The sequence below is a fragment of the Telmatherina bonti genome (genome assembly GCF_933228915.1).
Source record: "Telmatherina bonti genome assembly, chromosome: 9".
NCBI lineage: Eukaryota > Metazoa > Chordata > Actinopteri > Atheriniformes > Telmatherinidae > Telmatherina > Telmatherina bonti.
Window position 1 is genome coordinate 37239331 of NC_136627.1, and position 25656 is coordinate 37264986.

At 45.3% G+C, this 25656-nt stretch overlaps 2 protein-coding genes across 4 annotated transcripts; one reads left to right on the plus strand and one right to left on the minus strand.

Annotated features, from left to right (window-relative positions):
• Window positions 1-594: 594 nt before the first annotated feature.
• LOC306760892 (P2Y purinoceptor 14) lies at window positions 595-1635 on the minus strand (the record flags this gene model as incomplete). The annotated part of the gene is made up of 1 exon (XM_079246932.1): window positions 595-1635. One exon carries the CDS (start codon window positions 1633-1635, stop codon window positions 595-597), a length of 1041 nt encoding a protein of 346 aa, XP_079103058.1.
• Window positions 1636-8758: 7123 nt separating this feature from the next.
• shkbp1 (SH3KBP1 binding protein 1) lies at window positions 8759-24054 on the plus strand. 3 transcript variants are annotated; one of them, XR_013771461.1, is made up of 18 exons: window positions 8764-8854; window positions 12671-12724; window positions 12833-12878; window positions 13357-13489; window positions 13561-13641; window positions 13762-13932; window positions 14053-14143; window positions 16221-16411; window positions 16526-16641; window positions 17391-17478; window positions 17578-17694; window positions 18438-18608; window positions 19110-19265; window positions 19432-19528; window positions 20194-20378; window positions 20462-20564; window positions 21876-23089; window positions 23207-24054. XR_013771461.1 is itself a non-coding variant. In XM_079246947.1 (17 exons), the coding sequence occupies exons 2-17, from the start codon at window positions 12648-12650 to the stop codon at window positions 22582-22584; spliced, it is 2532 nt and encodes an 843-aa protein (XP_079103073.1). In that variant the 5' UTR covers window positions 8759-8854; window positions 12639-12647; the 3' UTR covers window positions 22585-24054. The 3 variants fall into 3 exon arrangements, 2 of the variants coding, with proteins under 2 accessions (XP_079103073.1, XP_079103072.1); XM_079246947.1 differs by having other exon boundaries at window positions 8759-8854; window positions 12639-12724; window positions 21876-24054; XM_079246946.1 differs by having other exon boundaries at window positions 21876-24054.
• Window positions 24055-25656: the final 1602 nt, after the last annotated feature.

The following is a 25656-nucleotide window of genomic DNA, read 5'->3' on the forward strand; positions in this document are numbered from 1 at the left end:
GTAAAATGGAAAAACAACTGGAAGCACTTCTAAGGAGAAAATTCTTCTATTAATAAAAGATTATTATTATTTTCTCTTTAAATATAGACATTTAATTTCATTTAATGAACAGGATTTCTGTTTAGATGTTATAGAAAATAATCCGATAAGTGAGTTTCAGTTATCCCACTCATGACCTGAGAGCAGCAAAACTGATCAGATGAAATAACATTGATAATAACGCTGCAGGAGTCAGCCTGTTGCAGGTTTGATACCCGATAGTCACTGCCCACTTTCTCCCATCTGACACACTTCCTTCCTCTTTTCATGAAACCAGAAGGGAAACTGAGTTTCTATGAACAGAACCTCCAGTAACTCATGAAACTACATTTACTGTCAAACAAAAGCTTCATGTTTATTTACTTTTATTCATATTTGGGATATAGAAGAAAATTATTTTACTATAATTACATTCAGCTTCATAAATGAACTGTTTCCATGACAACTGATGTGATAATCCACTGATGAAGAAGGCTGTCCGATCAAGTTAAATGATCCTGAAAACAAAGGGTTCAAGCTGTCCTTGCTCCTTGCCTCATGACTCTGTCTCTCCCTCTAGATGTTGGTTGAACTCTGGCCGGTGGTCAGGGACCTCCTCCGCCGTCTGCCAGACAGTTTCCTCAGCAGCGACTCTCTGAAGGTTCGGCACATCAGGAAGTAGATGATGGGGTTGAGGCAGACGTTGAGCGCCGACAGGAAGATCGTCCCCTCTTTTATTTGGAAAAGCAGGAATCGAGCGTCCAAGCTGAAGCCCGCTGTTGGCATCTGACTCAGCGTGTAGGGTATGCGGCAGACATGATACGGTACAAAGCAGATGAAGAACACTGCCAGGATGCTGAAGATGCTGCGGTTGGACTTGCGGCAGACGTCGTTGTTGTCGCGGCGCACGCGACGGTACGACTTGTACATGTGGCGGGAGATGGAGGTGTAGCAGAAGGCCACCAGGAGCAGGGTCACCCAGAACAGGGACACATTGAAGATCGTGGACATCTTGTGCCACTGCACACCCAGCGGCGTCTTCAGCTTCATGCAACTGAACGCCGTTTGCTGGTCGGCCGGGAGGCTTGTGAGCAAGACGTTGGGAAGGTTGCTGAGGAGAAGGAGGCCCCAGGTGAGGAACGCCAACACCCGGGCAAAGGCGGCATTCTGCATGAGATGTAGCCAGGACACCCCACCCAGCCTAGACCTGCCAGAGGACAGGGAGATGGAGCTGGGGGTGTGGTGGATAACCTTCATGTAGCGTTCCAGGCTGATGAAACCGATGAAGAGGATTCCCACGTACATAGAGAAGTAGAAGAGCACAGCAGTGTAGCGGCATATGATCAGAGGGAGGTGCCAGCCTCCGAAGCCCAGATCAGCCGCCAGCTTGAAGGGGAAGGTGGACAGCATGAAAAGGTCGGCCACTGCCATGTTCTTCAGGTAGACTACCAGACCAGCGTCCCCAGGTACCCTAAAGAAGATCCAGGCTGCGGCGGCATTCAGAGACAAGCCCACAGCAAAGACGATGCAGTAGAGCGGGGGGAGGACCTGTTTGGTGAAGACGCTGCTGTTGTCCGATTGGTTTGAGGGGATCTGGGAAGAGTTGAGATGATCCATCCCTGGAAAGACTAAACCAGCACACAGGTTACCATAGTTACCACTTCCTGATTGTTTATACGTTGGGAATATTGTGTGTTGCACAGCTGAGAAAACCTGCTCTGAACCTGACATCTGTATCATTGTCCTGTCTGAGGTTCTGAACCTGACCAGCTGGCCTCCATCTTCACTCTGATTCAGTCGCGGCACCACAGGCCCAGGAAATCCCGTTAAGTCGCACTAAAGCTACCTGAACGCAGACACGGTTCGACTTCCAAAGCCGCTCGCTCAGCCATCGTGCTACATCACGTACATCACGGCATCATGTACGTGACGGGCACAGCCCACTGACTTTGTCTCGCCTCAAACAAACGGGGACCTCCACTGCAGGCGGACCAGAGTCCAGATCCACAAGATGCAGAGGAGGAGAAGGAGGCGGAGGAGGAGCATGACAAACTCTGCTAGTTGTGTGTGTTGCAGCAGGGAAACTCCTGACACTCGCAGGACTGTGGCTGTGGAGGACCAGAGTTCAGTTCCAGTCTGGTCAGTTGGTTCTGGTCTGACCAGCCGGATCTGGTCCGACCAGCCGGATTTGGTCCGGCTGGATCGGACCTGTCGGTTCTGGTCCAACCAGTTGGTTCTGGTCTGACCAGTCGGTTCTGGTCTGACCAGTCGGTTCTGGTCTGACCAGCCGGTTTTGGTTCGGCTGGATCTGACCAGTCGGTTCTGGAACATTGTTCCACTCTCACACTGAAACAAATGGGAAGTTCCCTCCTCGCTGAAAGGCCTTTGTGTTTCCAGAGCGAGCGCCGTGCACTGTTTACCCGCTGCCACGTGCACAAACAAGACGCTTCCCTCTGAAAACACCTGGATGGAGCGCAGACGCAGGACCACTTCAGGCGCCTTTTGTTTCCCTGGACAGAAACTTATTTTAAGCCTCCTTCTGCTCGCTGATTCTGTTTATTATCAAACCAAACAAGCTGATTTTACTCAGAACGAGCTGAAAATATCTGCTCTGCTGCTTCACAGATAAACAGGGTCAAAGTGTTTTGGCTTCCTGTGAGATGTTTTCTCGTTGCGTTTTATGGGCTTCTTGTCAGATAAACATCAGCTGCTTCGCTGGTCGGCGTGTGTAGCAGCTATCAGCCATCCCACCCGCCGCCACATCTCAGCCTCGTTCCTCCGAACTGCTGAACGTTTTCCTCATCTGTCAGGATTTACATGACCAAAAATCTATCTATCTATCTATCTATCTATCTATCTATCTATCTATCTATCTATCTATCTATCTATCCATCCATCCATCCATCCATCCATCCATCCATCTATACTTAAAATCATCCAGATTTTTGGGTTTTTTTTAAGAAATAAAGTTGTAAAAATAAAACAGTAATGATCCCTTTTAAAAAGAAAAGCAGATATTTTTGGAAACCAAAGTCAGTTTGGTATTTTCTGCGATTTCAGACAGTTTAAAATCACTGCGTTTACACGTGTAAACATTTGTAAACACTGCAGTAAAATCAGATTTTCCAGATGCTGAAGCTTCCTGCGATCTCTCATGTCCGAGTTCAAAGAGGAATAAAACATTTGCATTCTGTCATTTGTTGGTCAAACCTGCTTCACCAACGTGGTTGTCATGGTGAAGAGCTGGAGTTACGCGTCTACATGTTTAATATGACGTCATGGAGGATTTGAACTAATCCCGGTGCTTCTTGTTTATTTTGGTAATGGTTACAAATCATCCACATAAAAACTCATTGTCTTTGCTTTTTACAGCGTACATGTATCGCTGATGGTTGTACACTGTAAAAAACAAGAGTCAATCTTAATTCTTAAAACCACAAACCATCTTTTGCTTTTTGCTTCTCATACACATGTAGAAGCTGAACCTTCTAACCCCAGTGAGCATGCAGACATGACGTTTCCATGTTTTTGTTTATACGTGACGTTTCCGTGGAGACATGACGTTTCCATGGAGATGTGATGTTTCCACAAAGACGTGATGTTTCCATGGAGACATGACGTTTCCATGGAGATGTAATGTTTCCATGGCGAAGTGACGTTTCCATGGATACGTGATGTTTCCATGGATACGTGATGTTTCCATGGAGACATGATGTTTTTGTTTATACATGACGTTTCCATGGAGACGTGACTTTTCCATGGATACGCGATGTTTCCATGGAAACATGACGTTGGAGGGTCGATGTTTCAGCCTCGGCTGTCAGATCATGAGGTTGAATTCTGTAAAATGAATGTATGAATGGATGCAGCAGCATAAAGAGCAACCAGAGGAAGAAAACAGGATTTATTTTGGTTCCATCGTGCATCAGAAACATCTCTGATTGGTTAAAAGCTTGACAGGAAGTCTCTTCTAGCAACAAGATGGTAAAAGTCATCATGATAATGGTGTTATCATCATGGAGTTGGCATCTGGCAGGAGTTTCCCTGCTGCAACACACTGGACTCAGAAGAAGTCTGATACGTGTCAGGTTGCCATGGTGATACAGCCCATGTTGTATCAGGGAGCGACGGACGAGGTTAGAGTTTAAATAAAGGGTTTGTGGTCTCAGCTGAAAAAAGAGAAAGAAACAAACGGAAACACAAACCAGCAGCACTTCCTCATGTGGTTAAAACCTCCAGTTTCACAGGAAAAACAAATAATTCAGGTCAAAAACAAAAACATTTTCCATCCGTCTAAATTACCAGAGAAACCAGAAAAAGTTCCACTGGTTTAAGATGAAAACATATATTCAGAAAGGAGCCGTAAAGGTGATTGTTTGTGCCAAAATCAGCTTCTTTGTTTATTTTTATAAAACCCTTTAGCTTCTAGCGCTAAATGCTGGAAAACCAGGAAAACCAGGAGTCTTCGCAGACTTAAGAGCCGAATTTGGAATTCAAAGGATTCGTCTTCTTTATTAGGAATCTGATGGAGGTTTATGAAGTCTGATGATCACATGCAGATTTACGTCAGAATGGCTGCTAATCAGAAAACTACGGTGGCCCTGAAGCGTCTCGGTGAAACAAAAAGCGCAACACAAACAGAACTTTCTCTCTCTGGGTTTACAGCCACACAAAGTAAGAAACGGCGAAGGTTCTGCTACACAAAGTGAGCAGTGACGGACGTTTCTGGGTCGGCTTCTTTTCCATCAGCTGGGAGGAGCAAGGACGAGTGATAGGGGAGGAGTTTGTTGCCTGTCGCGGGAGGGGACCAGATGAGGACAGTCCTCTGGCGAAACGGGCCGGAGGATGCGCCATGCCGACATCTTTACTCTCATCCTGAGATTTCACAGCAAACTGAGGCATGAGTGATGCTTTTGCTCTTCCCCTCAGGAGCTAGTTTGTAAGAGATTTTAGAAACTCACAAAAGACTTCGGACTGCTAGCTTCCCGCGCTAAACGCTGTGAGCCGATTGCTGTGAGTTCACTGGAATTTCTCCATGCTGAAGTGTTCAAGGAACCCATAAGCAAACTGCTGTATTTCTTATTAATGCCAGTTCCTCAGAGCATTTCCCTCCATGGTTACGGGACTGTAGACGATGAACAGCATCACATGCTGAGTCGTAGAGGAGGCGAGAACACGAGGAACCAGAGGTTAACCATGAGGACCGTCAGTCAGTTGGAACGCTGGAGCGTAGAACTGCAGAAGGACCATAAAACCAGCAGAAGGCAGCTGCTGCGCTGAAATAAAGTTCACAACAACGTTCTCCATCAGGTTGGAACATGGACGGGTTCTCCAGGTTCTCTATTCTCCCATCATTTAGCACTTTTACCCAAAGCGACTTACATATGAGTGAGAACAACACAAGCACGTCATAGGAAGGTGCTAGTGGACTGTCCAGTTGGACGCAGGTCCTAACATGTGCTACAGGCTTATTTTTAGTCTAGCCATCCATTACTTATGTAGCAATGGGGATGTTACCTGATACACTGAGAAGTACCTCGCTCTATTTCTCTAATATATTAATGTATAAATATATGCCAATATGGCCGTCTCTAACATATTTCTCCTTTTTTCCGCAGGTCTTCCTGAATAAGTGCAGTTGTACATGTTGATCTGTCTTTCCTGTCCTCTCCACCCCAACCAGTCGAGGCAGATGGCTGCCCTCCCTGAGCCGGGTTCTGCCGGAGGTTTTCTTCCTGTTAAAGGGGAGTTTTTTCCTTCCCACTGTCGCCTTGTGCAGCTCAGGATGGAGGATTGGATCAAAGTCATGACTCGATGCAATCAGTTGGTTTCTATTATAGGATATGTATGAATTGGCCTGAAATGATGTGGATGTAAAGTGTCCTGGGACAACATTGTTGTGAAGTGGCGCTGTACTAATAAAGCTGAATTGAAGATTGTTTTATTTTTTTGTTTTCACCTTTCCCACCGCATAATATCACCGATGTTAACCGATTCTCCGGCCTCCTCGCGCCGTACAAAGCCATGAAGTTGGGTTCACACTGAACTGTCCCTACCAGTGGTTGTGATTGGCAGTTTCTGACGGACCGCCAGCTCTTGCCTGATGGCTGCTGGGACAGACTCCAGCTTCACTGCAACCTTGAACTGGACGAAAACAACTGCACGAGTTCAGAAATGAATAAACAGCTTTTACTTTACAAACTTCGCAGTTTTTTCCGCCGTCGTGTGCTCGTCGTGACTTCTGTTGCAGCTTTTTGTGACACTTCAGGATCAGGGCTGTCCAGGGTTGCTCCTCAAGGGCCTGTCCTGCTCCAACGCACTTGGCACATATTAATTGGATCCAACAGCCAATAAAATTCTGTACAGTGACTGATTAATTTGAGTCAGGTGTGTTGGAGCAGGGATACATGGAAAACCTGCAGGATTGACCCTGGAGGACCGGAGCTGGACACTGGAGGATCAACATTAAGTCCGAAACATCCTGCAGGGTGGGGTGGGGGGGGATCGCCGACATCAGAAGTGCTTCCTGGAAACACGGCGACACCGATCACACGGCCGAGTCACAACCAGGTTCAGTCTGGTTTTTCTATCCTGCACAACGTTCACAAAACTGCAGCAACAGCTCTGCTTTTCCTTTTCCTACGAGCTTCCTCTTTTCTGTTTCCTGCAACATGATGATGATGATGAAGCTGAACTCACCAGGTGTGCAGCCAGATGTGTCGTCAGGTGTCCATACAGATGTTCCGTCGGACTGAAAGGAGCTGCGAGCTGAAAGCAAAACGTCTGAAGTTCAGATTCCAGTTTCAGTCTGACCGTCCCTCCGTTACTTATCATCCTCCCCCCCTCCCCTCCCCTTCCCTCTCTCTCTCTCTCTCTCTCCCCCCTCCCCTTCCCTCTCTCTCTCTCTCCCCCCTCCCCTCCCCTTCCCTCTCTCTCTCTCCCCCCTCCCCTCCCCTTCCCTCTCTCTCTCTCTCCCCCCTCCCCTCCCCTTCCCTCTCTCTCTCTCTCTCTCTCCCCCCTCCCCTCCCCTTCCCTCTCTCTCTCTCTCCCCCCTCCCCTCCCCTTCCCTCTCTCTCTCTCTCTCTCTCCCCCCTCCCCTCCCCTTCCCTCTCTCTCTCTCTCCCGCCCTTCCCCCTCCCCCTCCCTCCCCACCTCCCCCTCACTCTAATAGGAAGTATTAAAACATGATAACATGTTTATATTTTGCCTCGTTGCATCGTGTTTGGGTAAATATGGAAATCTGTTCCTGACAACTGTACATAAAGAGAAACAAAATATTTCTAAATAAAGACATAAAAATTATGACACAACTCATTACAAGAAAAAAAAAGACATTAATGAAAGATTAAAATGTAATTATAGTTAAAGATATTAATTTAAATGAAAGCATCATTATAAGAGAAAAAAAAGTTAAATTCTTATCTATTCTAGTTGTGACATTTTAAGTCATAATCATGGGATGCAAAGAGAATTATGACAGATATAAACGATAAAAAGTCTTTTTAATGGATTCAAAGGCATTGTTAGAATATAAAACATCATCATATGAGAAAAAAGACATTTTTATAAGATTAAGTCATAATGATAAGATTAAAATAATCACAATATTGAGACTTAAAACCACTAATATGAGATTTAATGACATTTTCGTGAGATAAATGTCATTATAGGAGAAAAAGATTTTATAAAATAAGTCATAATTATCCATATGTAAAACCATAAATAACCATAGTACAACTTTTTATGTTTCTAACCTGCTTTTGGTTGATATTTCAGTAAACAACAACATCTTTTCTGCAGTCATGAAGAGGCAGAATATATCTTTGCACAGCGTGATATCAACGCTGAACTACTGAAGTACTAACTAACGTTGTACAGTAAGTCCAGCTGTTGCATCTCTGTTAGCAGATAACAGGATGTGTTTCCGACTGATTCTCACCTCTTTTTAGCTTCTATCTTCCACTTTTAGCCCTGCATTCTCCACACACCATTGTTTCCAAATATAACCAGCTATGTTTCTAAATTTACTGCTTTTTTACAGCAGGTTCGTGACATGCATCTTCACGTTCCCAATAAAGCTCTCAAACAGGAGCTGGCTGCGTTGACCCTGCAGCCGCCACATGTCCACATGGAGGATGTTCATGCAGGACGGTCCACATGCACTGCTGTGCTTTGCAGAATGAATGGGAGGAAGAGGATTCCTGCAGCGAAGAGGAAGAGATCTGACACGCCAGGAGGAAGTGGAGCATCTCCATTCATTTGGTCACACGAGCCATAAGTCCTGACGGTGTGTTCATTACCATCTTTATTTAGATGGTACTAAGCCTTTATGTTCTCTGACTTTGTGGACTTAATAGACTCTTGTTATTTTCATCATTCATATCTGTTATATATGTACTTGTGTGCTTTTTATCCAATCACATTTTAGCATCATGCTGAGCTCCACAAATGTCCAAATATGGTCATTTCTGTTTCTAAAGAAGAAGAAGGGTTTGCAAATAAATGTGTGCTATCTCTTGTTCTTTTTTTTCCAATAAATTATATATATATATATATTTTTTTTTTTTAAACACAAAATGAAAGTGTTTTTATTAGTACAGATCTAGTGATCCATTCCGGGTTTCCAATCCCGATCCTGATCCGCTCCGGGTTTTCCAGCCTTCCACCCCGCAGCGCGACAGGAAGTGAACGTGAATCGGTCCGGAAACCTGAAGTTTTTCCCCCAAAATGGACTAATGTAGTAATTTCTCATAAAGTTGGAGTCGCCGACTCTTCATAGGATGTCTTCCACGGTGAGAAGTGGGGACATCATCCACCTGAACGTCGGAGGGAAAAGGTGAGGCAGCGGGGAGCTAACCCGGCTAGCAGGGCGATGCTAACAGTCCGGAGTCCATTATCGGACAGGCAATAATCCCTCTTCTATATTCCTCCTTTATTAAAAATGTTACCAATTTAATCTCATAAAACATCATAGTAATTATTTTCTTTTAGTTAACTAAATAATAAACCGCTCATGTGAACGTTTGCTGTAACTTTTAGCCTTATTAGAGGCTCCACGCCCTCATTATGATTCAGTTTAACACCTGATGTCTTTGTTTTCCTCTATGGACATAAACCAGTCAGTCCCACAACATAAACCAGTAAATTATACTTATTTGTACAAGGAGGAGCTGTTGCTGTGAAATGAAATGAACATTTAAACAATATAAAGTTTTGTTGTGATAGATTTGTGCCTTTGTGTCCGACAATGGAACCATCTGATAAGACGTGGATTAGTACTGCAACACTAAGCTCTTTGTTTAAACCTTGTAAAGGAATTTTTTTAAAATGCTAATAATTTTATTAGATGTAATTGTATTTTAACCTTTATATTATGTTAAGGGTCAATTTGACCCATTTCAGTTTTTGTGGTGAACAAACTACTGCTTAACTTTTCTTTTTCTTCATGAAAATTTGTGACTTTTCCTCTTCTGGGATTATAAACTGTGCAGTGTTTGTATACAAAGATGATGTTATGGGTCATTTTGACACTTTAGTGTGGGTAAGTCGCTGATTAGAGTAAAACAATGTGTCCTTAATGTACTTAATTTTGATGCTTATTTATGTTTTTAATGCTTTAGAACAGACATTCATACACAAACACTCCGGTGTGTCTTGGGGATAAACTTTCTGTACTGTCAGTCTGTGGAATGAAGATCTTTCCAGCAACAACGTTTCTGGAGACGTTTGACATGAAATCTCGAGTCATCTGACTTGACAGCCATGATACCAGAGTGAATTGACATGAAAGAGACAAGCTAGATGCGATCAGATGTTCGGGATAAATGGGTTGAAATTCTACCTTGTTGTACAGTCTTGGTTTGCACGTTACTGTCGGTGAGCGGTTTATTTAATTCAGGCGCTGCTGTCCTTTCTGACAGTACATGTCCAATAATCCTGCCAAATATGGCTTAAAAATATGGATAACCTGTGGTTCAACATCTGGCTATGCATAAAATATGTAAGTGTACACTGGAGAGCCACGTGGAGGTGCTGAAAGGAGATGTGAAACTTCTTTACATCCTACTGCCTTGGAGATGAACTTCTAAAGAGAAAGCTAAATGTTTGTAACAGTCAGAAAAAATAAGCCAGAACTTGTAAGAAATAGATCTGCAGAAAACACAGTTACTGTCTGTCATCATCTGGAGGAAATGTTCAGACTGAGAACATCAGAGAAAATGGGGCAAGTTAAGTGTTTGTGAAAAACAAAAATAGTTCTTAAATATGGTGTTGTAGTTAAAAAGATTGGATTAAATGTCTCTTTTCTAAATGTTCATCTGAAAAAAGTTGTTGTTGGTTGAACCAGATTTCTTTAATGCTGTGAGTAGATTTATTCGGTGTGGGTCAAATAATGAATGGGATTTTATTCAACATAATTTCTACTTGACTCTCCTCTTCTAAGGGTTAGGGTTAGGGCTCACCATTTTAAGTGCTTAGAAGTGAAGTTCTGTCTGATAATGGAAGCTGTGGAACTGGATTATCTGCTGTCCATCCAGACAGAAGAAAATCCTTTCCCAGTTTCCAGGTGGGGCGTTATTCCAGGTGGGGCGTTATTCCAGGTGGGGCGTTATTCCAGGTGGGGCGTTATTCCAGGTGGAGCGCTATTCCAGGTGGGGCGTTATTCCAGGTGGGGCGTTATTCCAGGTGGGACGTTATTCCAGGTGGGACGTTATTCCAAGTGGAGCGTTATTCCAAGTGGAGCGCTATTCCAGGTGGGGCGTTATTCCAGGTGGGGCGTTATTCCAGGTGGGGCGTTATTCCAGGTGGGGCGTTATTCCAGGTGAGGCATTATTCCAGGCTGGACGTTATTCCAGGAGGAACGTTATTCCAGGTGGGACGTTATTCCAAGTGGAGCGTTATTCCAGGTGAGGCGTTATTCCAAGTGGAGCGTTATTCCAAGTGGAGCGTTATTCCCGGTGGGGCGTTATTCCAGGTGGGACGTTATTCCAAGTGGAGCGTTATTCCAGGTGGGGCGTTATTCCAGGTGGGGCGTTATTCCAGGTGGGGCGTTATTCCAGGTGGGGCGTTATTCCAAGTGGAGCGTTATTCCAGGTGGGACGTTATTCCAAGTGGAGCGTTATTCCAGGTGGGACGTTATTCCAAGTGGAGCGTTATTCCAAGTGGAGCGTTATTCCAGGTGGGGCGTTATTCCAGGTGGGGCGTTATTCCAGGTGGGGCGTTATTCCAAGTGGAGCGTTATTCCAAGTGGAGCGTTATTCCAAGTGGAGCGTTATTCCAGGTGGGGCGTTATTCCAGGTGGGGCGTTATTCCAGGTGGGGCATTATTCCAGGCTGGACGTTATTCCAGGAGGAACGTTATTCCAGGTGGGGCGTTATTCCAGGTGGGGCGTTATTCCAGGTGGGGCGTTATTCCAAGTGGAGCGTTATTCCAAGTGGAGCGTTATTCCAGGTGGGGCGTTATTCCAGGTGGGACGTTATTCCAGGTGGGGCGTTATTCCAGGTGGGGCGTTATTCCAGGTGAGGCGTTATTCCAGGTGGGACGTTATTCCAGGAGGAACGTTATTCCAGGTGGGACGTTATTCCAGGTGGAATGTTATTCCAAGTGGAGCGTTATTCCAGGTGGGGCGTTATTCCAGGTGGGGCGTTATTCCAGGTGGGACGTTATTCCAGGTGGGACGTTATTCCAAGTGGAGCGTTATTCCAAGTGGAGCGTTATTCCAAGTGGAGCGTTATTCCAGGTGGGGCGTTATTCCAGGTGAGGCATTATTCCAGGCTGGACGTTATTCCAGGAGGAACGTTATTCCAGGTGGGACGTTATTCCAAGTGGAGCGTTATTCCAGGTGAGGCGTTATTCCAAGTGGAGCGTTATTCCAAGTGGGGCGTTATTCCAAGTGGAGCGTTATTCCCGGTGGGGCGTTATTCCAGGTGGGACGTTATTCCAAGTGGAGCGTTATTCCAGGTGGGGCGTTATTCCAGGTGGGGCGTTATTCCAGGTGGGGCGTTATTCCAGGTGGGACGTTATTCCAGGTGGAGCGTTATTCCAGGAGGGACGTTATTCCAAGTGGAGCGTTATTCCAGGTGGGGCGTTATTCCAGGTGAGGCGTTATTCCAGGCTGGACGTTATTCCAGGAGGAACGTTATTCTAGGTGGAACGTTATTCTAGGTGGAACGTTATTCTAGGTGGAACGTTTACCAGGTGGAACGTTATTCCAGGTGGGGCGTTATTCCAAGTGGAGCGTTATTCCAGGTGGAGCGTTATTCCAGGTGGGGCGTTATTCCAGGTGGGACGTTATTCCAGGTGGGACGTTATTCCAGGTGGGGCGTTATTCCAGGTGGGGCGTTATTCCAGGCTGGACGTTATTCCAGGTGTTTACGTTATTCCAGGTGGGACTTTATTCCAGGTGGAACGTTATTCCAAGTGTTTATGTTATTCCAGGTGGGACTTTATTCCAAGTGGTACGTTATTCCATGTGTTTACATTATTCCAGGTGGGGCGTTATTCCCGGTGGGACGTTATTCCAGGTGTTTACGTTATTCCAGGTGTTTACGTTATTCCAGGTGTTTACATTATTCCAGGTGTTTACATTATTCCAGGTGTTTACGTTGTACCTGGACTTCCAGGTGAAACCGATGTGCTGCTGGTCTGTTTGCAGGTTCAGCACCTCCCGGCAGACTCTGACCTGGGTTCCTGACTCCTTCTTCTCCAGGTGGGTCTAAAAGAAGCCGCTTGTCTCGTAGCGTCTGCAGAAAAGCCCAGGTTCCCTGTGGTTCCACGTTCTACATACTAAATGTCTATGTTGTGTTTTTGTCTTCAGTCTTCTGAGCGGTCGCATCTCAACGCTGAAGGATGAAACTGGAGCGGTGAGTCTCCAGACCTGTTTCATGTTGGCTGCACGGTGGCGTAGTGGTTCGCACCTAGGGGGGGTTTGAACGGTGGCCTTTCTGCATGCAGCTTGCATCTTCCCCCTGTGTGTGTGTGTGTGTGTGTGTGTGTGTGTGTGTTCTCTCTGGGTTCTCCAGCTTCCTCCCCCGTCCAAAGTTAGCTTAATGATTACTGTAAGTCCTCCCTAGGAGAGAGCGAATGTTTGTCTCTGTGTGTCCCGGTGATGGACCGCCGACCGGATCAGGTCCTGGCGGACTGGCCTCTCGCCAGACTGCAGGGATCGGGTCCTGCTGGCGACTTGTCCCGATGGACTGCACGGATCGGGTCTTCCTGCGACCCCGAGGCGGACTGCAGGGATCGGGTCTTCCTGCGACCCCGAGGCGGACTGCAGGGATCGGGTCTTCCTGCGACCCCGAGGCGGATCGATCAGAATTAACGGGTTCATTCTGTGTGCAGATCTTCATCGACAGGGACCCCTCTCTGTTCGCTCCCATCCTGAACTTCCTGCGGACCAAAGAGCTGTATCCGCGCTCCATCAACGTGCACATGCTGGTGCATGAGGCTGAATTCTACGGCATCACGCCGCTGGGTGATGAAGGGATCATTTTCTACTTTATTCTAAATACTCTCTCCAGAGTATTAATCTTCTGTATTTTGCAGTGCGTAAGCTGCAGCTGTGTGACGAGCTGGACCGCTCCTCCTGTGGAAACGTGTTGTTTAACGGCTACCTGCCTCCTGCAGGTACACCTGTGGCCCCGCCCACATGCCACCCGGGCAGCTGAAGGTTTATAGCATGAACAGGAAGACTGATGAACGGAGCCGTCCTGAAACAGCTGCCCTTCTCTGTGTCGTCCGCCTCAGTGTACCCGGTGAAGCGTCGGAACCGACACAGTGTGGCGGGGTCGCAGTTCATGGCAGGTCGGGTGGTCCCGGTCGAGAGAGCACCAGTCAGGCGAAGCAACACCATGCCTCCCAACCTTGGGAATTCTGGGATGCTGGGGAGGGCCAGCACTGAGGAGAGGACTTCTGCAGGTGACACAAGATTCTGGTTTTCAGTTCAGTACCGTGAAATGAAACGACCATATGTGGTTTTATCAACATGACATTAATACATACCTATGATATGTATCGGAATATTGTCTGTGTTTGTAGGTGGGTTATCGGATCCCGGGATGGTACGGATCATCTGCGGACATCATAACTGGATCGCTGTGGCGTACGCACAGTTTGTTGTCTGTTACAGGTAAACAACACTTTACATAGTCACGGTAACAGATTCTGCCATGCGATTAATTGTCTCAGAAATTATTGCGATAGACGATAAGATAAGCGATTATTGTTGTCATTTGGAGACCATCTTCAACTTCAATAACAATAAAGCCAAAATAATGCATACACCCTCTTCAAGCTCAACATACTTTAGTTTCTAGAGAACATTGAACGCGATGTGCAGATTAGTTTATACTCATCCAGTCTGCTGAAACACATCAGGATTTCTCCTGGGGTTTTGGCAACATGGTTATCTGGAACATCTGGTCTCTAAACACCATGTAACACAGCTGCAGTCTATGGTCGTATAACGGGACGTGTGGACTGGACCAGAGGTGGAAAGGTAAAATGTCATTCCTCATGTCGTTGTAAAGGTGAGGAAATGCCGTTTGTAACATGAATGTTTATCCAGGTGATTCATACAGGCTGTGAAATGTTTGCAACATTTTTCAAAATGTGGCTTTTTTAACAACATTAAACGGCAGCATGGCTTTGCCAACCACGCTGTCTGAGTGCACGCCATGTTGAACTGTCCTGGTCGTGTTTAATCTGTCGTTGAACACCACAGCGATGGTGGACTGTCGGGAAGACGCAGCTAGCCTGTCCGTTAAGGTCTCTTTTTGCAGTTGATGGTTGTGTTTTATGTACAGATGGAAGCTTGTTGTATTGCTGCGTTTAGTTAATTTGTCTTCAGAGAAATGTGACACTCGAATGAGAAAAGAGAGACTAATTAAAATTATTGCGCCTTGCAAACTTATTGCGCAGATTTTTTCTTATTGTGCGATTAATTGACTTGTTGCGACAGGTCTAGTTAATGTGATTGGTATCATAGGACAGAATATAAAAATGCAATAAGTTTTCATGCTGCCTAAATATGGCAGTGAATTGTAGTTTAAGACGATGGTTTATTATAATCACATCCACATTGGGTGAAAGAAAAATCATTTTTAATTATAAGATTATTTTTAAAGAGCATTAATTATGAGGATGAAACCAGTTTAAAACATTTCCAGATATTTTTAAAACAGGCGGTCCTCCGGTTACGCGGTTCTCGATTTAAATCGTTCCGACTTTACGACGCTCATTAAATTAACGTACATAAAGAAAATAGAACAAGTTTCTAAGTTACCAGGTTCCGTATAAGCTCTTACAACGCGTGACGCGGAGGCTGAGACGACGCTTCAGTGCGAGTATGCTTATTTTATTGTAATTAATTTAATTGCCTGTACTGTTTTTCCATTAATATGATGTACAGTACATGTATTTAGATAGTTATTTAGTGATTAAGGGGGAACTTCAGGGTAAAAATCCGACAAATGTGTAATTCTGGGTAACGGCGCAGCGTAGGAACGGAACTCGTTCGTAAACCGAGGACGGGCTGTACTCAGATCAGTTGACCTTCTTTATTCTGGTTTCATTATGTTCATCACAACCTTGCATGTTTAATTTTACTCTTACATTCTGTTTTACTACTATGGACCTAAAATGACACTCATAAGATCAGAACATGTTTATCATAACTCTGGTTTAACAGTTTAAAAACTGGTTTATAGTTGGCTGCGTTGAATTGGATATGCAGTGTGAATGTGTCTGCGTTGACCCCAGGGTTAACAGGAGAAATAAAAGCATCGTGACTGCAGTAAAACATGGTATCATCAGCATACAGCTGAATATTCCAGCCGACAAACAGAAGAAGAAAACTAAATATTCCCAGAATGGAGCCGCGAGCGACACCTTCTTATGACTTTTTAGAAAAAGACAAACTTCTGGAGGATCAGCAGCTGGGAGTAAATCTCCAGTTTGAGCCAACAGTTTAATTTGCAGATGTAAACGTCGCGGTTCGTGGACCTCACCCACCCCCACCTCCACAGATTTATCTGAATTAATGGTTTAATTTGGACATTTCTGCTAAAAATTCCCCAGATATACTGGATTAAATGTTGCTATATAATTTTTGCAATCGTCTCTTTGTCCCAATCCCCAGTTTGGGAACAATTGGCTGCGATTATTGATCAGGTTGGTCAGTTTACTTTTATTTCCATCTCTTCCAGGGTGAAGGAGTCGACCGGGTGGCAGCAGGTCTTCACCTCTCCTCGCCTCGACTGGATGATCGACAGAGTCGCTCTCAATGCCAAAGTGATGGGCGGCTCACTGGGAGACAACGACAAGATGGTGGCTGTTGCCTCGGTGACGGAGATCATCCTGTGGTCCATCTGTCCTGATGGCAATGGAAACGAAATCGGTGAAAGCCGCTGGTTTTCTCATCTTAACTGAATGTTTTTAAGACTTCTGTTTGGCAGTACTACTGCATGACGTCGAGTTCAGCAAACAGAGACTTAATGTGATTCTCCTGCAGGCGTCTTCAGCCTGAACGTGCCGGCCGAGGCTCTCTTCTTCGTTGGTAACCAGCTGATCGCCACCAGCCACACTGGGAAGGTTGGGGTTTGGAACGCTGTCACCAAACATTGGCAGGTGGGTGGAGTCATACTCAGGTGGACCTGGATGTCTTTGTGGTGAGATGAATGTGGAAAATGTGAAAATCACATAAATGACATTAATTCCAATTCTTAATGGGTCCCTGTGAAGTTGGAGTCTTTAAATCTAATTTATGGATCTAGAAAAAGTACAATAATCGTAATATTAAATAGTTCTTTTCCTAGTTCCAGATACATGGGATTAAATTTTGTTTGTAATGCTGTCGTAAATGTGTTAATATGTAAAATAAACAAAAATAATCTCCAAAAAAACTAAAATATTTTTATTAAATTGATGAAATGTCTGAAATTTATTTTAAAATTTATAAGAGTTTTTAAAGGAATTTTACAAATAAGAAATTAGCAAATTATTCTTAAAGTTAAGTTTAAATGAATATATAAATATATTTACATAATGTTGATCTTATTCGTCATGTTTTCTAATAGGATACTTTAGTAAAACTTCTTGGTAATAGATTTATATTTGTGCAGCTTTGTATTAAACAAGAGGAAATCATAGGAGTTGTTTTTTTTTTTTTTATTAATAGGTAATTATGCTGTTATTGTACTGGTTGGACCCACTGGAGACCAGATTGGACTGATTGTGGAAACTAAAATCAGTTTGATACCTCTGGTCCAGGTCAGTGTGTCCAATCCGGTCTGGATCTGTTAGTTGGTTCTAGGCCTGTTCAGCTGGTCAGTTGTGATGTAGGTCAGGCTGAACTGGTCTCTATGGTTCCTCTCCAGAACCAGGATGTGGTTCCCATCAGCAGTTATGACACTGCCGGCTCATTCCTGATCCTGGGCTGCAACAATGGATCCATCTATTATATCGGTAAGAGACACTGCATCCAGCTAATATTAGTAAAACGGATCATTAGTCCTCAGTTTTCTGTGTCACAGCAGTAAAGATCAAACTGTTTTTATGTTTCAGATGTTCAGAAGTTTCCTCTGAGGATGAAGGACAACGATCTGCTGGTGACGGAGCTGTACAGAGACCCAACGGAAGACGCCATTACGGCGCTCAGCGTCTACCTCACGCCTAAAACCAGTAAGTACCAACTCTGATGGACTGTTCATCAACTCGTCAGAAAAAAGTTGGGTCAATATGAAAGACAAAATTCATAACAAAGATGTCTGGCCTGAGGTGGACTGCTACCAAATACCCTATGACCATCTGAGACGATTACAGAAGTCCAAAAACAAGGAGGAGGTTCTGTCTGGTCATGCAGGATTTGAGTATCCAGTAGGTTCAAATCCCCAATGGAGACCAATGGAATCCACCAAGGGACTCTGAGAGCTGGTCACCTTCCATCACTTTGGACAACTCGTTCCCTGCCAGGTTACGTCCCTTAAATGATTTTTATTTACGTCCCAATAGCCAGTTTGTGATACTGGGAATTGGGTACTGCCCTCCCCTTTCACCAAGCCTAAACTCCACCAACCTCCACCCTCCTTCCTGCAGGTGGTAAGCTTTCATTGAGGTGGCACCTCGCTGCTTTTTTAGGCTTCATACCAAACCTCACCAGTCACTTCACCATAAGATCCATGGTTTCTTCCTTCCTACCAAGGTGTCTTTTGAGGTCTATGAATTTCTCGTAGTCCAATCCCTCCTCAGATATCAGTGTGCCTTGTGTGGCCTTGCAGACCTTATCAGGTTCATCAGGGCGCAACCTACCTGCGGTCTCAAACTGGCTGTTTTCTGCTGATGTTAAATGGCGACAGTGATAGAAAATGTGTCAGATGAAAGAAGATGAGGGTCTCTTACACTCAGGATTTGTCGCATGTGCTCAGGTGACAGTGGAAACTGGATCGAGATCGCATATGGGACCAGTTCTGGCACTGTTCGTGTCATTGTTCAGCATCCAGAGACCGTTGGCTCCGGGCCTCAGCTCTTCCAGACCTTCTCCGTTCACCGAAGCCCCGTCACCAAGATCATGCTCTCCGAGAAACACCTCATATCAGGTATGCATCTAAGGAACACTTGATCTCAGGAAAGAGGTGTTTAGATGGTTTCAGGTACAAATGCTGATACCTTGTCTCCAGTATGAGATTTAGTAAATATTTAGTAAAGATGGTTCAGGCAGAAGCCTTCGTAATGAACGAAAGTACAAGTGTTTGTGAGGACTTCAGTTACGAGACTCGCTAAGAACTAGTTTCATGCACAGGTTTCATTAAGGGCACCTTTAAGGCACAAATCTTCATAAAGACTTGCTTCAGTCTTTGTCAGGACTTGAAAAACTTTGTTGGACGTTATCTCAGGCATGTATCAGTAAGGACTCGCCTCAGGCATTTGACTTGGTAAGAACTTGTTTACAAGAGTTGGTCTCAGCCACAAGTCTTAGTTACGACTTGGTTTTGTAAAAGGACTATGTAAGGAATAATCTTTTCCACGATCTGATCTGGTGAAGTCTGGTTATGGCTGCTGTTCCTGCTTCATTCAGTTTTATGATTGCTGTCTGTCAGTTTGTGCAGATAACAACCATGTGCGAACTTGGACGGTAACCCGATTTAGAGGGATGATCTCCACCCAGCCAGGATCCACTCCCCTCACCTCCTTCAAGATCCTCAGCCTTGACGACGTTGACGGACATGGAGGCTGCAGCGCTGGGACAGAGATAGGTAACCATGAAAGTACCTCCACGGGGTTGTGATCAGGCGCCATTCTTCATCGTAGTTCAGCTTCAGTCCAGCGGGAGTCGTACTCGTCACACTTAATGTCACATTTGCTACATTCGGCCTTGCTCAGTTGATCTCAGAGACATCACGTAGTTCTGTGGGGTTTCAGGTCCGTACGGCGAGCGAGACGACCAGCAGGTGTTCATCCAGAGAGTCGTCCCCGACACTGACAAGCTCTACGTCAGACTGTCGTCCAACGGAAAGAGGTACGGTTCACACCTTGTTTTTTAGAACTTGCCAGAACCAGAACTTCTTTTAGTGTGAATCAGTTTGGCGACGGTTAGATGATGTTTTTCAGTAATTCCTGATTAAAGTGTTTAATTTGTGTGTAAATGGAAACGGTCGTTACAAGTTGAGGTTTACACGGACACCACATTTATCCGTCCTTACTGAATTCTGCTTTAGATCGGGATGTTGGGAGGAGTTGTGATTGGACGGGGGCGGACGTGACGTACTTGCATCTCGGAAACGAATAAACTCCACTTCCATTCTCGCTTTGATTTTGGTTGTAAGTGTGAAGCACCAGAGAAGGGCGATGGCGTACCGGAGACGGGTGGCAGAAAATATGAGCATCACAAGGAAACGAGCATACAGAGAACAACTGGAATTAACTAAAGCCGAGTGAACGTATATGTCATAGGGGAATTAATCCATTTGGATTTATAATGGGAATAAACCAACCATTTACTATGGAAATAAGTTTTATTGGAATGTTATTCTCATTGGGAATTTGATGTTTCCATGTTCCTTTTTCATCTCTTTGCAGCGGATTTAACTTTCATTCCAAATTAAAGAGGAATTAAAACTAAAGCAAACATGACCACTAAGTGTTTAAACGTGATGACATCACTGACGCCAGTGTGCGTTTCAGGGTGTGCGAGGTGCGCTCAGTTGATGGGACCTCCATCACGGCCTTCATGGTCCACGAGTGTGAAGGCTCGAGCCGCATTGGCTCTCGGCCCCGTCGCTACCTGTTCAGCGGCCATAGTAACGGCAGCATCCAGATGTGGGACCTGACGACCGCCATGGATATCGCCGGCAAAGTGGACATCAGAGGTCAGAACCATTTCAGGTGTGACTTTGTCAAGCTCTGTGATTGGTCGAAGACTGATCTTTGTTGGCTGTGATTGGCTGTGCAGCGCTTGGTGGACCAACAGAGGAGGAGCTGCTGGAGCTGTTGGAGCAGTGCGACTTGGCTCTGACCAGAACCCCCGACAGCACGCCGAGAGCCTCCACCTGCAGGTCTGACACACTCATTGGGTGGTTTGGGGGGTAAATGGGGATTATTTCTGTGATTTATGGCAATCTGGGCCCCTGTTTATACGCTGTAGATGGCTTTCTGCAGAATCCCACTATTACAGCTGGACTCTGCCTCTCACCCAAAGACTGCTGGGATAGGCTCCAGCTCCCTCGCGACCCTTAATCAGTCTAAGCGGTTCGGATAATGAATGAATGAATGAAGGAAAATTGTGTTTGAATTAGGGATGCACCGATAACAGTATCTGTATCGGCTCAGTACGAAGCATGTGTACTCTTACATGGTATTAACAAAAGTTTATCGATACCACACTATCAGCGCCAGCGCAGATGTGTTTGATGCTTCGGACGTGTTTTAAAAGAAATAAATGCCTTGAATGTTAAAATGTGACATTTTTTGTTACACTAAAACAGTGATCCTCATTGCTGATTCAACAAGAGCCGAACTCAATATATTAAGACAAGAGAAGAGCTGAAATCATCCAGAACTGGCAACTCTGACAGGGTCAGTTAGGGCCGTTAGGACAGCAGAGTTTCCGCAAGCAGCCTGCAGCTCTTGTTTGTGGAGAGAACTGCAGCGTTGAGGATCATTATGACTTGTTTAGATGCGTTTTCAGAAAGCCAGCGGCTGCTTCACGAGCCGCAAGTCAAGAGTCAGAGAGCCGCATGCGATGAGGAACACGGCACTAAAAGCCAGATCTTTGTTTCCAAAACCACACATTTATAGTTGTATTTAGGTAAAATGTGCCAAATCAGAATAAAACTTGTTGAAATTGTTCGATCTGTCATATTATATTTGTACTGGTGAGGTAACTTCAGAAAGGATGGGTCATTCATTACAAGCTAATGAAATCTGACACAGTTATAACAGCAGTAACAACCATAGTCACAATAATGTTCACATAAACAGATCTGGTATCAGCAGATATTCAAGTTTCAGATATCTGTATCCGATCGGAACTCCCATAAAGTGGATTGATGCATCCCTAGTTTGAATGTTATTATATCTAAGCAGTGAGGACAGACTAAACTAACCTGCGGAGTGACTTCCTGTATTTCTTCTAAACTCACAAGAAGCTGTTGAATTTGCAGATGAATATTAATATTAATATTAATATCTGCTGACGTTTTGATTAAAAGAAAGGACCGGCCAAAATGTCCTCTTTCTGCAGGTTTACAACCCGGGGCGGTCCTCGTAATGACAGCACGACAAACACATTTAGAAAACACACACACACACTTTTCCAGACCGTCCAGTCACCTCCAAGCCGTCACTCTCACTTTCTGTCTCTGCAGCCTTCACTCTCAGCTCAGCGACGGTTTTCGGACAGAGCGTCTTTATTCAGCATCAGGAGGACAAGGACCAGCTGGAGCTTCAGGTTCATCTGTTTCGCTGTGCGGCAGCCTCCCTCGGCAAACTCCGCCCCCAATGCCCTTCACCAAACCTTCCCGAGACGCCGGGCTCTCAGGTGGGCCACAGACTCCCTCCACATCCAGCCTGAGCCAGACCGCCAGCCCCCACCCGGGCAGACACCATCTGGACCGGGACTGGGGGTCTGTCCGCAGAGGGAGCTTCGTGGAGCGCTTCCAGGAGCTCGTCAAGGGCTCTGAGGCGGCCGCCGCGGCCTTGCCGGGGTCAGAGGGCATCAGGCGGAGCTTAGCTGTCTGCAGTGAGCTGGAGGCCAGATTTGGCCTCAGGACTCCGAGTAGCTTCTCCATGTCTCCAGGTGCTCGCTATTCCTCTGGAACACCGTCATCCTTGTCTTCCTCGCCATTATCCTCCTCATCACCCCACCGTAGGGTCACGCCCACCTCCCCACCAAGCCCCGCCCCCTCAGCAGCAAGCCCCACCCGCTCTCCGACACCTGTCTCGCCTCGCCGCACCACGGCGGCTGCACCTGCCGACGCACCGGTCTCCCCCGAAATCTCCGTGAATTCGGACAGCGGCGCCGCCATCGGCCCACCCACCAGCCCCAAACCACATATGAATGAAACCAGCTTTTGATCGACCAGATCTGCTCCTGATGCAGATGTTACCATGGTTACGCAGGCTGTTGTTCCGACCAGAACAAGCGAAGCCTGCGGGCTCGATTCCACAGTAACTGTAAATGCATTTAATTCAGAAAGATCGTTCCCCTGGACGTGATCCGGCTCCAGGACTGGACCTGAACGGAGGGAAAAACTGAAAACCCGACCGGAGAACTCCTGGACGGCAAATATAAATGTTTAAAACCTGAATCTGCAGCCTTTAAACAAAACTGAGGAAAAAACATAATTTACTGGAAAATAATTTTTATTATGATGCGATTGTAATCATTGTAGTACCAGCAGTGTCCAGCAGGGGGCAGAAGACAAGGACCAGATTGTCTACAAAACCTTTCAGAAACTCTTTCAGATGGGATCCATCTCGTCTTGGAGGGGTTCAAAGGTCGATCAGGGCTCCGGATCAGGGCTCCGGGTCAGGGCTCAAGATCGGGGCTCAAGATCGGGGCTCCGGATCGGGGCTCCGGGTCGGGGCTCCGGATCGGGGCTCCGGGTCGGGGCTCCGGGTCGGGGCTCCGGGTCGGGGCTCCGGGTCAGGGCTCCGGGTCAGGGCTCCGGGTCAGGGCTCAAGATCGGGGCTCAAGATCAGGGCTCCGGATCGGGGCTCCGGATCGGGGCTCCGGATCGGGGCTCCGGGTCAGGACCGGGAATCAGAGTGAAACTCCATGTTGATTATTTATGTTCCAGAAAGACGTTTTCCTGCAGCTTCATGTTTACCAGCTCAAACAGCTGGTGGGGGAAGACTGGGACCAGAACTGGAACTGGTTCCAGACGAGAAACTGGAACTGGTTTCAGATTGAAAACCAGGACCAGGACTGGAACTGGTTTCAGATCAGATGAAGTTTGGACAGCGATCAGGACGACGTGAGTATTTTTCCTTCGGTCAGCGGGCCATAAGTAGTCTCCAGGACTCGATGATGACGATGATGTCATCCAGCACACTTCACTGCCAGACAGAAATCAGCTGAATCGGCTGTAGCGGCCATTTCTTTTCGTAGTTTTTCTATCCAACGCGTTTCGGGTCTTTTTGATGATTTTTCTACTAAATATTTTTTAACTCATTAAATTTCTACATTTGAAAGTGAAAAATAAAACATGACAGTCTCGGCCAATCAGAATCCCCGCGGTCTCGGCCAATCAGAATCCCCGCAGTCTCGGCCAACCAGAATCCCAGCGGTCTCGGCCAATCAGAATCCCCGCAGTCTCGGCCAATCAGAATCCAGCTTTGCTGAGTGTTTGTTTTCCCATTGATGCTGCCAAACAGGTGAGGAGATGAACTTGAACACAGAATCACATTCTGGAAAGATCAACTTTGTTGTGATGATGATGATGATGATGATGAGTCAACAGATTCCGCTCGGAGAAGAAAAAAGCAGAAAATAGAAATTTTTTAATAAAAAAACAACAAAAAGAAAAATGTTTTCTTTGAGATTCTTCAGCTTCCTGCTTTTCTGTAAGAGAATCAGTTTAAATTTAGTTACTGTACTCGAGTACTTTTATTTGTATTACTTCGATGAAAGTATTCATGAAGTAATCTGAGGTAAGATGACGACATCAATGAAGGAATAAATTGAATAAAACAGTTTGTTAAATCAGTTTTTCTGGAAGATTTTAGACTCTTGAAAGGCTTTAAAACGTCCTGCAGATTAACAGCCGATCGATCAGAAGTTTGGTGAGGACACGGCCGATCGTATGCTGTGGATGTGGTGAGTGTTGCAGTTCCTAGAGACGCCACCAGGTGGGGGTGTTTCTAAGTCGTTCTCGCTGCTGTTCAGGTGAAAACTTTCTTTTTTAAAGATTTTTTAATGTGTTGTTTTTATTAATGTGAATGGACATCGTTCAAGTCACTTCAGTCATTCAGATCTTAAACCCTGCAGCTCCTTCAGGACATGTGTGCTACGATTTTTATTTGAAATCTTTGTAGTTTTTGAGATATTTAGGATTTTGTACAAATAAATTCAGCCTTGTGATTGGATGAAAGTCCTTCAAACCAAATGCAGATCGGACGTTGAAAAAATTCAGCTCTGCGATTGGTCAGTTTTTGCATAATGAGCTGAAAACAGCTTCAACGGGGGTTCGGAGCTCTGCAACGGTTTGCAGTGTTCAGTCGTCTTGGTCCCGGTCTCCATTGTCTTTCCTGCAAAATGTTTGGCACGCTACTCCTCCTGCACCTTTTGCCTCACTTCAACCATTCAAATATCAAACTGTTCAGTCCATTAAGGAGATATGTGCTATGACTTTTGGTCTTTCTAATATGTAAACTTTTCAAGTTATTCACATTTTTGCCAAATGTTAAAATCCTCTCCAGTGATTGGACAGAACGGAAGTCAGCTCAGCGATTGGTCCATTTTGTGCACCGGTACACAGGTACACATACAAGGCACGGGTTCAAATGCAGCATTTAACATACAGCTCCGTTGTTTGTCAGCTGTTGCTTGTGTGATGCCGTGCAGTTCTGCAGGCTGCTCAATGTGAACTGTTGGCCTCAGCTGCACACTTCAAGGAGCAAAGGAATTTATTTACAAATGTCTCAGTTAAATATGAAGGATTTGTTTCAACAATGCTCCCTGCAACATTTCAACTCTTTGATAAATCTTAAACACGTTAAACAAAGTCTTTCACATCTTCACTGGAGTTTAGCTTAACCTTGCACATGTTTTTGCAGTCCCACTAATTCCACCCTGCTGGAAGTGTGAAAACAAAATATTCCCATGCTAACTGGAGAAAATTTGAGAGCTTTTTCCAAGATGCAACCAAGAGCGCTAGTGGCGTAGTGAGTAAGTCAGTGTGCTTCAATGCAGGAGGTCATGGATTCAAATCCTGATGAGGGCCAACTAGTAAAAATGTAGGTTGTGGGTTGTTGTTTTTTTTTTTTTCCCAATTTCTTATACTTGTGCAATTTCATTTCAATCATTCATCATAGTTTAATTAATGGGCATTCCCAGTTGCTATTATGTCAATAATAACTGGTTCTAGTTTATACATGTTATTTATGTTTTTGGTTTTTTTGGGTTTTTTTTTTTTATAGAAGATT

Bases quoted from the DNA above. Each gene is read 5' to 3' on its own strand.
- shkbp1 (XM_079246946.1), top strand. From the start codon at position 8,799: ATGTCTTCCACGGTGAGAAGTGGGGACATCATCCACCTGAACGTCGGA. The intron at 8,855-12,670 runs GTGAGGCAGCGG...GTCTGTTTGCAG, and splicing joins CTGAACGTCGGAGGGAAAAG to GTTCAGCACCTCCCGGCAGA. The intron at 16,642-17,390 runs GTGGGTGGAGTC...GTTCCTCTCCAG, and splicing joins CTGTCACCAAACATTGGCAG to AACCAGGATGTGGTTCCCAT.